We start from the raw sequence: 11,777 nt of genomic DNA on the forward strand, positions 1-11,777 counted from the left end.
AAAAAAAAAAAAAAAAAAAAAAAAAAAGCTGTCGGCAGTCACATCTCTCACATGAATTGAATGTGGGGCCGCAGAGTTCCTTTCAGGGTGTCTGGAACTGCCAAATCGCCCCTGTCCCTCCCATTCCTTAAGAGCATCCCTCACCGCCTCGGTGCCACCGTGACGCCTCAGCCATGGCGGAGCCCCACTACACCGCCAGTTCGTTCGCCCGGGGCCGCGGCGCTTGCGCACTGGTCTCGCGGAGCGCGCTGCCCGGCTCTGACGCCTGCGCGAGCCCCCGGCTCCTCCTTGGCTGCGAGCTACTCAAGGAGTCTTCAGCGCGGCTGCGCCGCAGAGGCCCGGGAGGCCTTTCGCCCGAGGCGGGCTGCGGGCTGTGGCGGTCTGGTGCGGAGGGCCAACTTCTGGGAATAACCTGGCTGTGGGCTTAAAAATCGTATCATTCATTATCACGGGCTTCTCTTTCTCGAATACCTTTAACATTTATCGCCTTGTTAGTCTGCACATCCACCTCCGTGAAAGGTAGGTATTTTTGTCCTCATTTTAGGCCTGAAGAAACCGAGACGCTGAGAAATGAAATAATTCACTGAAAGTTGGGGCCAAGTCTGTTGGATGCCCAAGCCCAAATACCTAACCGTGACCCCACGCTGCTGCTGCTGCTGCTGCTGCTGCTGCTACTTGCAGAAACTGGTTATTAACCGAGAGCTGTTGCTGGAAGTAGCTTCCACTCTCCTGCCCCCCTAATGTAAAAATAGATGAAAAACCCTGCAGTGATTATGCGAAAGGGCAGGCCAAAACAGGAGTCCTTGGGAGCCCAGACCCATATCTGACCCAGAAGCTTTGCAAAGATGAGAAGGTTGGTAAACCAGCTATAGAAAAAGGCCAAACTAATTTGGCTGTAAATTAAGGCAGCCAAAAACCCTCCAGGATGTAAGACCAGGACGGATTCTCGTGTTGATAAAAAGGAAAATAAAATGGAATCCAGTCCAAAGGCCGCAGGGAAACGTGCAAAGAAAACACTAAACAGTTTTGAAAGTAAAACAGAAAGCCACTTTCGTTATTTCCCTGAAAGAGATGTAGACTGATGTCGATAAATGCTGTTTATAGATAAAAAGCAAAACTGGGCCACACAGTAGTGAGGGTCAAAAACTACCATTGATGAGAGGAACAGGAGAGGCCTCGCAAAAGGCTGACAGCCAGTGAACTAGAGGCCCGAGAGGGAAAAAAGCTTTGGAATAGTTTTAACAAAAGGATTTGGGCTTTCCTGTACTGGGACTCTCAGCTGTTCACAAAATTATGCTTTCTAAAGTAACAGGTTATCTGAAATTGAAATTATTGGAGGAAAAACACCCATAAATAGGTATTCAAATTTACATAATAATAGTTTTTTTTTTTTTTTTTTTTTTTTTTTTTTTTTTTTTTTTTTTTTTTAGAGAAGGAGTCTCCCTATGTTTCCCAGTATGGCCTCAAACTCCTGATCTTAAGGGATCCCCAGCTCAACCTTTCCCAGCAGCTGGGACTACAGGGCTGTCAAATTTACATTAACTATGAGAATTAAGCAGATAACCTCTAGAGACTATTCTTATTCCTTTGAGCATAACAGACTGAAAAATCCTGAAGAATTAGAGACCTGTTTGGTTAAAAGAAAATCACAAATTCGGTAGATTCAGTCATGATTTAAGTTAATCGTGGTTGCCTTTGACGTGCAAACCATGGAAAGTCTAGCTCAGTTTTCTAGAGGCATTGGCTGAGCTGTAAGTGAGCTTCACACTGTTCTAGAATATAACATTCCTCTTTTGGAACTTGTTATTCATAGGTTTTGCTGAGTGGAGTTTTATTTTACAGATCTAGACTTTTGTGAAGAGGAGACAGTCCGTTTTAAATATTTGAATTTTATTCTCTTTTGACATAAAACTGTGGAACACTCAGATAATCTATACCATGTTAGTATTCCTACAAGAGAAAACGGGTAAAACAGTATTTAGAAAGTAGTACCAATAAATGTTATTACAAGCATTAGATGTGTTTAAAAAGTTGATACTAATTTATAACCTGTAATTGTTAAATGTGTATGACTTAAATGTTAAAATCCTGTATTTTAAGATGGTCTTCTACAGTTACAAATCCATATACCCAGATTTCCTGTAGGCTTCACAAATCGGAGGAGTACATAGAATGTGCAAGAGTCAAAGGATAAATAATATTATAAATATATATTAACTATATTACCTAATTAAAACCATAATCTGTTAATACAGCTATGGATTAATTTCAAAAAAATGTGATCAATTGTATTACTAATGGTGTAGTTGGCTGTTTTCCAAGGTTGGTAAAGTTATTAAAGTTCTTCACTTTCATAGAGTCCAGATTGAGCTGCCAAACGCTGAAATTCTCCTTCTGGGTTAAAAGCTTGTTTTACATCCAAACCTCTCCCGTTTAGTGCTAAATATTTGCTGAATGTTGGTCGAACCCGTAACTGCTTAGGAGCTGGAAGAGTTTGGTTTGGACGTGCTGAAATAGATCACATAAAAGTTGATTCAGAAAACCTGTTCTAACCAAATTGGTCACCTAAGTATTTATTATCAGACAGGAAAAGAAAAAAGAACCAAAACTGATTATATATGGGGAAAATCTCTCAACTTTTATACTCCGCTGGAATTTGCATTTCTTATTAAATCTTCCTAGTTAAATCCCTTATAATACTTCGGTTAATAGTATGACATACCCGTAACGTCTAATCTTGTGTTACATGTGGTCACTCCAGCTTCATTAACTGCTGACACAGTATACCACCCAGCATCTTTCTTGTTTACATCTTTTATCAGTAAAGTAACTCTTCCAGTGTTATCTTGATATAAGCTGAAAAACATTTTTTAAGAAATGAAAGTACAGGAATTATTTCTGGGAAGTGGATGTCTCTGACCTACAGTCAGACTGAGAAGAAAAAAAATTTGAAAATTCCCAAGCTGTATCTATTTATTGCCAAATAGCTATTGGTTTTCTTAAATTAAACATCCCCCCTTGGGTGCTGTCTCCCTCTGCCCTTCAGTCTGTCCCCTGGTCGCTGATGGTCTCTGTCATTCATCGGGTGTGTCTGTGTTTGTATTTATGTGTATATATAGGGGAAGGGAGGGGTTCTGAACCTGTTCTCTTATCTGTCTCCTACCTCCTCCTTTGTTTAATAAAGGCTGAAGCTTTTTGTAAAGAAAAAAAGGAAAAGAAAAGAAAAGAAAATATCCCCCTTTAATCTTGTTATGTCATTTCTTTGAGCCATCTTTCCATCAATCATTGATAAAAAGATAAATCCTAGTCTGCTTTATGCCTTACATTTCTGATTAGTGGAATCTGGCTTACTGAAGTTTTCTTATATTTATTATCTAATATATATTTTATTATATTATATCTTTTTAGTGTTTTAAAAACTAGACAAAATGGAGTAAATGCATGCCATTTATAATGCATGTTAAGAAGTATAACTGGATTTGCCCAAATAAACTACAGTAAGTCTAGAAATACATATCCTACCTTATTCGGTCAGTGTTGAATTGTACCATTTCATTATTTCTTTTCCAGAAAAGCTTTGGTGGAGGTATAGCCGAGATCTGGCATTCTAGTTTCACTGAGTCTCCCTCTAAAACTTTTTTGCTCTGTGGTTTGTAGATAAACATTGGTGCTCTTTTATGTTCTTTTGCTATATATTAATACAAAAATTCAAGTGTTTGAAATATTGTAAAAAAGGTATTAAATCATTATGAAATTTGTATGTTGATATTAAAATATTAAAACCAACAGCAACAGAATTAGAAACTTTTAGTTAAAAAGACATGCAATACTATTTTATTATACCATTCAGAATTCTAAACTCTAATGTAATGATTCATTGAATTGATAATCAGATAATTATATTTCATTCAAACTTAAGTCATATTCTTTTTTTTTTGAGGCGAAGTCTCACTCTTTTGCCCAGGCTGGAGTGCAGTGGTTCGATCTTGGCTCACTGCAACCTCCGCCTCCCAGGTTCAAGGAGTTCTCCTGCCACAGCCTCCTGAGGAGCTAGGATTACAGGCGTGCACCACACCCGGCTAATTTTTGTATTTTTTTAGTGGACATGGGGTTTTGCCATGTTAGCCAGGCTGATCTCTTAACTCCTGGCCTCAAGTGATCTGCCCACCTTAGCCTCGTAAAGTGTTGGGATTACAGGCATGAGCCACTGCCCCTGGCCCAAATTTAAGTTGTGTTTTTTAATCATCTCATCTACAGGGAGGTGGCATGAGTGATGGAAAGAGTATCAGACAACTTGGGTTCAAATTACCTAGTGGCTCCACGAGCCATGCAAAATTGATAAAATTTTGTTTAGTTTCTCTGAGTCTCAGTTTTATCTACTGTTTAAAAAAAAAAAAATCCAGGTAGTAGTAACTGTTTTGTCTACCACACAAAATAATTGTAAGGAACAAATGAGATAATAAACAAAGAGATACTTTGTAAATTGTGAAGGAATATGGGAATATCAGTAATTATTATGACCTTGTTTTCCTACCTGAGGGGAGAGAGGAAAGAATAGTTCAGTACCATAACCCTGATTTTTCTGAAGGAGAGATGAGATTAAACAGATGGCAGCCAAGATCTCTTTCAGCTCTACTATTGTAGTATTTCTGAAGCAATTGGTACAAGTAAGATTTGCCTAAACTTTAATCACTTAAATTGTATGTGTTTTTGAAAATTGCCAGCTCGGCCGGGCGCGGTGGCTCAAGCCTGTAATCCCAGCACTTTGGGAGGCCGAGACGGGTGGATCACGAGGTCAGGAGATCGAGACCATCCTGGCTAATACGGTGAAACCCCGTCTCTACTAAAAAATAAAAAAAACTAGCCGGGCGAGGTGGCGGGCGCCTGTAGTCCCAGCTACTTGGGAGGCTGAGGCAGGAGAATGGCGTAAACCCGGGGGGCGGAGCTTGCAGTGAGCTGAGATCCGGCCACTGCACTCCAGCCTGGGCGACACAGCGAGACTCCGTCTCAAAAAAAAAAAAAAAAAAAAAGAAAATCGCCAGTTCACTAGTTTTCCCTTAGATTGAGGTCCTTTGGTATATTATGGAATAATCTTAAAGATTTTGTATTGATCTGGGTGGAATATAAACTCAAGAAATAGTTTATCCTTTAACCTGATCAAACTTTTGTATAATAAACAGTGAATTATAGCAAAATATCTCTTATGCAATATACAATGGTTTAAAGTATTAAAAATGTGGTATGGGTTGAGTATCCATTATCTGAAATGCTTGGGACCAGAAGTGTTTTGGATTTCTGATTTTTTTTTTTATTTTAGAATATTAGCGTTATACTTGTTGAGCATCCTTAATCTGAAAATCCAGAATGCTCTAATGAACATTTCCTTTGTGTGTCATGTCGATTTTGGAGCATCTTAAAGATTTCAGATTTTTGGATTAGGGATACCCAACTTGTATATTTAAAGCACTTAAAGTGTAAAATTTAAAAACCAGACACCAGTTTTATAAGAACTGCCCTACTTAAGACAGATTTGAGACATAAATGTAGCCATACCTGTTTTCTAAAGCAAGTAGGACTGTTTTGGTTATAATTAGAGATTAGTTTCCTAGTAAAAAGGACATAGTCTAAGATTAAAAGTTGATATTTACTCTTAATTTTTTAAGAAATTTTTTAAAACAAGGTCTTACTCTGTCACCCAGGCTGGAGTACAGTGGTGCAATCATAGCTCACTGTAACCTCCAACTCCAGGCTCAAGTTATCCTCCCACCTTAGCCTCTCTAGTAGCTGGCACCACTATGCCCAGCTAATTTTTTAAATTTTTTGTAGAGACAAAGAAGGTGTTGCTATTTGTTACCCCGCTGGTCTCAAACTCCTTGGCTCAAGTGATCCTCCCACCTTGGCGCCTCTTAAAGTGTTGGGATTACAGGCCTGAGTCACTATACCCTTCCTACTCTTCACTTTTAAACTATGTATTTAACATTATGACAGATTATGATAATTCCGTAATATCATGAGTCAGATTGATTATTTTTATTATCCTCATTTTGGAGAAACAAAGACCAGAGAAATGATTAGACTAAGATTTTTATTTTGAGACTCTATAGTTACATCTAGAAATGCTTATGCTTCCTTATTTGGTTTGTCTAAAATTGTATGACTTTTCTTTCCAGAAAAGCTTTGGTGATAGATCTTTCATTCTAGTTTCACTGACTTTCCTTTACATATATATGTGTGTGTCTGTGTGTGTGTATGTGTATGTGTGTGTACATATATGTATATTTTTTCCTGTGGTTTGTAGATAAAAATGGACAGTCCAATAAGTTGTGTAGACATTAACCTTAAATATGAAGTCTGCTGGGCTTTTCTTTTAAAATACCTTCTTTTTTTCAATACTTCTGGATTTTAAGGAATTCTCAAGGGTCTTTTTGGAGGCTTACCAAGGACATCCAGCTGCACAGTGAAGGTGGCTTCTCCTGCTCTATTCTTGGCAACACATGCATAAGCCCCTGCATCTGAAGCTCTGACTACTTCAAAGATGAGTGAATGAAGACCCTTCTCAGACACTATCATTTTGTGCAAATCATCTGATTGAACTGGTCTTCCATTTAGATACCATGACACATCAGGAGCTGGCAGTCCGCTCACCTAGAAAGAAAAACACAAGGAGATGGCAGAATTTTAAAGTATTACATCACTGAAACCTATTTGTCCATATATGAATTTAAACAGTTCCCGTATCTGAGTGGGTTTGTGATTGAAATGCAAAGCAAGGGCTCAAAAGGTATTTATACTTTTTTAAACAAAACATTGGAAAATAAGATCCTTGAAATTAATATAGTATTTTTAGACTATCTCAAACCTTTTACATGCAACCTCAGTCTCTTTATGAACTCTTAATTACTATACTTAGAACATTAATTTACGTTACATTGATTTCTATAAGGAATATAGAAGTCATATTGCTTTTCTGGCTAAATGTGACTGCAAATGATGTCACAGAGGCACATATATATGAGGCTTGCTGATCTAATGAATAATTTTTCTAAAACAGAGTGTTCTTGAGCTATAGTTTGGCATATAAATGGCAATTTGTTAAGTGTTTTTACATAAACTGTTAATGAAATCCAAAGCTTTAACACTAACTTTAGTTCATAAGGAATCTGGAAAAAAAATTTTATAACGAAAAGTTCTCCAAAATAAGGATAATAAAAATGTAACCTCTTCTAAAGAGCGTTTCTAGTCTGAGGGACTCTTTTAGGGCAAAAGAAAACAGGGTGGCTTGAATTTCTTGATAGAGGAGAACTGGAGAGACATTATACGTTAAGCCTGGGCACAGTGGCTTACGCCTGTAATCCCAACACTTTGGGAAGCCAAGGTGAGTGGATCGCCTTGAACCCAGGAGTTCTAGACTAGCTGGGCATGGTGGCATGTGTCTGTAGTTTCAGCTGCTAGGGAGGCTGAGGTGGGAGGATGGCTTGAACCTGGAAGACAGGTTGCAGTGAGCTGAGATTGCACCATTGCACTCCAGCGTGGGTGACAGAGCAAGACCCTGTCTCAGAAAAAAAAAGGCATTATAGTTTACAAATTCTGTTGTTCTGATAGCTTCACTTATAAAGAGTATTTATGAGGTATACCTATTTACGATTAATCCTCATAACTTTTTGGGGTATTATCCCATTTTACAGATGAGGAGACAAAAGCACAGAGAGGTTAAATGACTTGTCTAAGGTTGCTTAGCCGGAAAGTGGCAGAGCCAGAATTCAAACCCACTTCAGTTTGGCTTCAGAATTTGTGTTCTTGTCCATTGTACAAGCTATGAAGTAGGAAAAGGACATTTTTCAAAACAGTATCCCATTGTTAATTTTCCCCCAGTACTTTTGAACTCTTCTCTTACTTTGAAGTCCATTCTGCAGAATCTTCCTTCATCAATCGACATGTTCTCTGGCACTTGAATGAAACGTGGTGGGTAAAATTTCTCCTGGATTGCATCCTGATCATTCACATCTCCCCTTGAGGATGATCTACTTCTACAAGAATATTTTGATAACAACTATATGTAAATATTATCATTGCTTTTCATTTTGCACAAATATAGTTTAGCCATCAACTTTACTTTTTTTGCAATGGAGTTTCACTCTTGTTGCCCAGGCTGGAGTGCAGTGGCCCAATCTCAGCTCACTCGGGAGGCTAAGGCAGGAGAATCGCTTGAACTTGGGAGGCGGAGGTTGCAGTGAGCCGAGATCACGTGGCTGCACTCCAGCCTGGACAACAGAGCGAGAGTCTGTCTCAAAAATAAATAAATAAATCCAAATTAAGTTTTTGACGTTTTTCTATAGGGGTGGTGTGAACATGTATATGGTGATATTCAGAGATGTATTTCAGTTATACCAACCTCCGCCTCTTGGGTTCAAGTGGTTCTCCTGCCTCAGCCTCCCGAGTAGCTGGAATTATAGGCATGTGCCACTACACCTGGCTAATTTTGTATTTTTAGTAGAGACGGGGTTTCACTATGTTGATCAGCCTGGTCTTGAACTCCTGACCTCAGGTGATCTACCCACCTTGGCCTTCCAGAGTGCTAGGATTACAGGCATGAGCCACCGCGTCCAGCCTAGCCATCAAATTTGAAACCAGAGATTCTACTATTTGATCTGATAGTGTAATAACAATGGAGAGAGGCCATAGGGCTGTATTTACCTGTGGCATATTTGATGACTATTAGAAATGGTAGCAATTTAGAAATATCTGGTACAAATTGTACATCTTAGTTTCTCTTTTACAGTGCCATCAATTGATGAAGAAATGATCTATTAAAATGCCCAGTACCCAGTAGAGTATTCTTACCACCAAAGATTGTATAATTAGAATTGGGTCTCCATTGTCATGAGAAAATTGTTTAATATAGAAGCATGGGCCTGGCTTATTTGACCAAAACATTAAAAAATTCCCCTGTGATAGTTTTGATACTTAACGTCAAAATTTTGGTCATCATCTCAGACATTAGAAAATACACATTTTTTTTTTTAAAAGATATAGAGTAGGCTCGAGGGCTTTATAAATATTACATTTTTAAGCTGAAATATTTTAGGTAGGAAAACATACATTTCTTTAAAATTAAAAAATTTTTACCTTACTTGTGATGTAGGAACTTGCAGTCGCGCATGTTCTGAGTTATGTTGCTTGAAATTAAAACAAAGTAAGAATGTTTACATGCAATTGTTAGCTTGAATGAAGCAGAATTAAGTATAGTTGAAAGGAACATTCCTATTTTGGCTGTATTTGTACAGCCCTGGTAAGTTCTATACATTCAGCTTTTAAGCACTTAAAATACAGTACACTAATATACTACCACTCTAGCAAGAAAGCCCAGAATTAATAGGACTATTTAACAAATATTATTTGTGAAAATTAGCTAGACTTGGAATTGATGGTGGTTCATTTTTCGAACGACTATTTTATGACAAAGGATGATGTGTCTCCCTGGTGCATTTGAAATGAGAGCGCAGAGTACAGATTGTCCTTTAGTAAAACAGGAATAGACATGAAGTCACTTGTATTGGCAGTAGATATGGGGTATTATGCCTGCTGCTCAAAAGTGGCACCAACAGCAGTAAACACATATTAGACTGGAAAATTCTTATCTTTTTAGCTCATGGCACAAAATCCTGATGGACTTCACAAAAGGTGTGTGTAGAGCTATGAACAAGCTTTGTAAAATAGCGTTAATTCCTGATTAATAAAGTTATATTTAAGCAAACATCTTACAGGATTTATATCTGAACACCAGAAAATTATTTGAGAATGAAATCAGGGATTTATGAAAACTATAAGAGAACTAATTGATTAAGTAGTGTGTATTTTGCGTTTCACTGTGCTTAGCACAGTGGGAGATACAAAGTGGAAAATACAGACCCTACCCAAAACTATGTAGGAGCACACAAAATCTGAGTACAAATAATTTGCTTTGGGATGAATCTATTTAGCTAATGTATTTTGTCATTTTTAAGACAAAAGTCTTACAAATCTGTAACAATTTTTGGCTAGCCTTAAGGTTCTCTAAGCAGAATATCCAAACAACCGGTCAATTCAGTGATCAAACAAATCAACTAATTTTTTGGTAAAGTAAAAGTAATCCAATTAAAAATATCCAGGCTGGGTGTGGTGGCTAACGCCTATAATCCCAGTACTTTGGGAGGTCAAGGCAGGTGGATCACTTGAGGTCAGGAGGTCGAGACCAGCCTGGCCAACATGGTGAAACCCCATCTCTACTAAAAATACAAAAAATTAGCTGGGCATGTTGGTGCATGCCTATAATCCCAGCTACTTGGGAGGCTGAGGCAGGAGAATCGCTTGAACCCGGGAGGCAGAGGTTGCAGTGAGCTGAGATTGCATTGCTGCACTCCAGCCTGGGTGACAGAGTGAGACTCCGTCTCAAAAAAAAAAAAAAACAAACCCATCATCAGTATAATATTGCTTTGAGTACTTCCCCTAATAGTGATGAGTTTGTGTCTCATTTTTGCTATAATCTTCCATACCAAGTGCAGAGCCCAACATACAAGTAGGTTCTCCATGTAAATTAGTTGAATGAACAAATTCATGAACTGTTTAGTAGCCAAAAATAAATTTAAGTTCTCTTTTCGGTTTCTAGTTCTTGCTCTGGTAGACACTCATCCGTCCTTTTTAGTAGGTGTAGTTGCATCAAACAGAACCAAAAAACTTAATTTCAAAGGCCAGGTGTGGTGGCTCATGCCTGTAATCCCAGCACTTTGGGAGGCTGAGCTAGGTGGATCAGTTGAGCTCAGGAGTTTGAGACCAGGGTGGGTAACATGGTGAATCACCGTCTCTGCTAAAAATACAAAAATTAGCCAGCATGGTATGCGCACCTATAGTTCTGTCTATTTGGGAGTCTGAGGCATGAGAATCACTTGAAGTTGGGAGGCCAAGGTTGGAAAAAAAAAAAACTGAATTTCAGTTTTCTGCCTTTGGAAGCTAGGAATACTTGTGTTCCTAGTTTAATCTCTTTGGCTCCTAGTTTCTTGTGGACTTTTTGAAGGGAATGAAAGGTAACTACAGAAGGAAGAAAGAGTGCTAACATTCAGTCTACCTGTCCAACTGAACATTTTTCTTTTTTTGTTTGAGATGGAGTCTCGCTCTGTCACCCAGGCTGGAGTGCAGTGGAGTGATTTTGGTTCACTGCAATCTCCATTTCCTGGGTTCAAGCGATTCTTCTGCCTCAGCCTCCTGAGTAGCTGGGACTACAGGCGCCCGCCACCACGCCCAGCTAATTTTCATATTTTCAGTAGAGTCTGGGTTTCACCATGTTGGCTAGGATCGTCTCAATCTCTTGACCTTGTGATCCACCTGCCTTGGCTTCCCAAAGTGCTGAGATTACAAGTGTGAGCCACCGTGCCCAGCCACTGACTGTCTTTGGGGTTAAGTTTACTTGTTAAAATCAAGTTGAGGCCAGGTGTGGTGGCTCACACCTGTAATCCCAAAACTTTTGGAGGCTGAGGCGTCCCAGCCTGGCCAACATGGTGAAACTCCATCTCTACTAAAAATACAAAAATTAGCTGGGCCTGGTGGTGTGCACCTGTAATCCCAGCTACTTGAGAGGCTGAGGCAAGAGAATCATTTGAAGCCGGGAGGTGGAGTTTGCAGTGAGCTGAGGTTGCACCACTGTACTCTAGCCTGCCTGGGTGACAGAGCAAGACTGTCTAAAAAAAAAAAAAAAAAAAAAAAGAGCGGGTCAAAACGTGTGGTTCTCCTCCCTAAATGTGAAT

At 39.0% G+C, this 11,777-nt stretch overlaps 2 protein-coding genes across 5 annotated transcripts in view; one reads left to right on the plus strand and one right to left on the minus strand.

Annotated features, from left to right (window-relative positions):
• The first annotated feature begins 36 nt into the window (after positions 1-36).
• Positions 37-11,777, plus strand: part of KLHL3 (kelch like family member 3) — a 295,050-nt gene continuing 283,309 nt past the window's right edge. For 2 of the 3 annotated variants that reach the window (XM_017867838.1, XM_017867839.1), the window contains exon 1: positions 37-519. The gene's annotated coding sequence lies outside the window, so the exon portion shown is untranslated. Of the gene's footprint in view, positions 520-6,674; positions 6,782-11,777 lie in introns of those variants that run through there. The other variant, XM_017867841.1, reaches the window with a different exon arrangement.
• The window catches only part of MYOT (myotilin), a 23,017-nt gene continuing 13,109 nt past the window's right edge, over positions 1,870-11,777 (minus strand). For both annotated transcript variants that reach the window (XM_017867843.1, XM_017867842.1), the window contains exons 5-10: positions 9,127-9,176; positions 7,895-8,027; positions 6,438-6,645; positions 3,523-3,688; positions 2,723-2,856; positions 1,870-2,508 (exon numbers count right to left, since the gene is read on the minus strand). In XM_017867843.1, the coding sequence (XP_017723332.1) occupies positions 2,336-2,508; positions 2,723-2,856; positions 3,523-3,688; positions 6,438-6,645; positions 7,895-8,027; positions 9,127-9,176 (864 nt within the window). In that variant the 3' untranslated portion in view covers positions 1,870-2,335. The remainder of the gene's footprint in view (positions 2,509-2,722; positions 2,857-3,522; positions 3,689-6,437; positions 6,646-7,894; positions 8,028-9,126; positions 9,177-11,777) is intronic.

This window comes from Rhinopithecus bieti, unplaced genomic scaffold, assembly GCF_001698545.2.
Source record: "Rhinopithecus bieti isolate Rb0 unplaced genomic scaffold, ASM169854v2 scaffold_4475, whole genome shotgun sequence".
NCBI classification, from domain to species: Eukaryota; Metazoa; Chordata; class Mammalia; order Primates; family Cercopithecidae; genus Rhinopithecus; species Rhinopithecus bieti.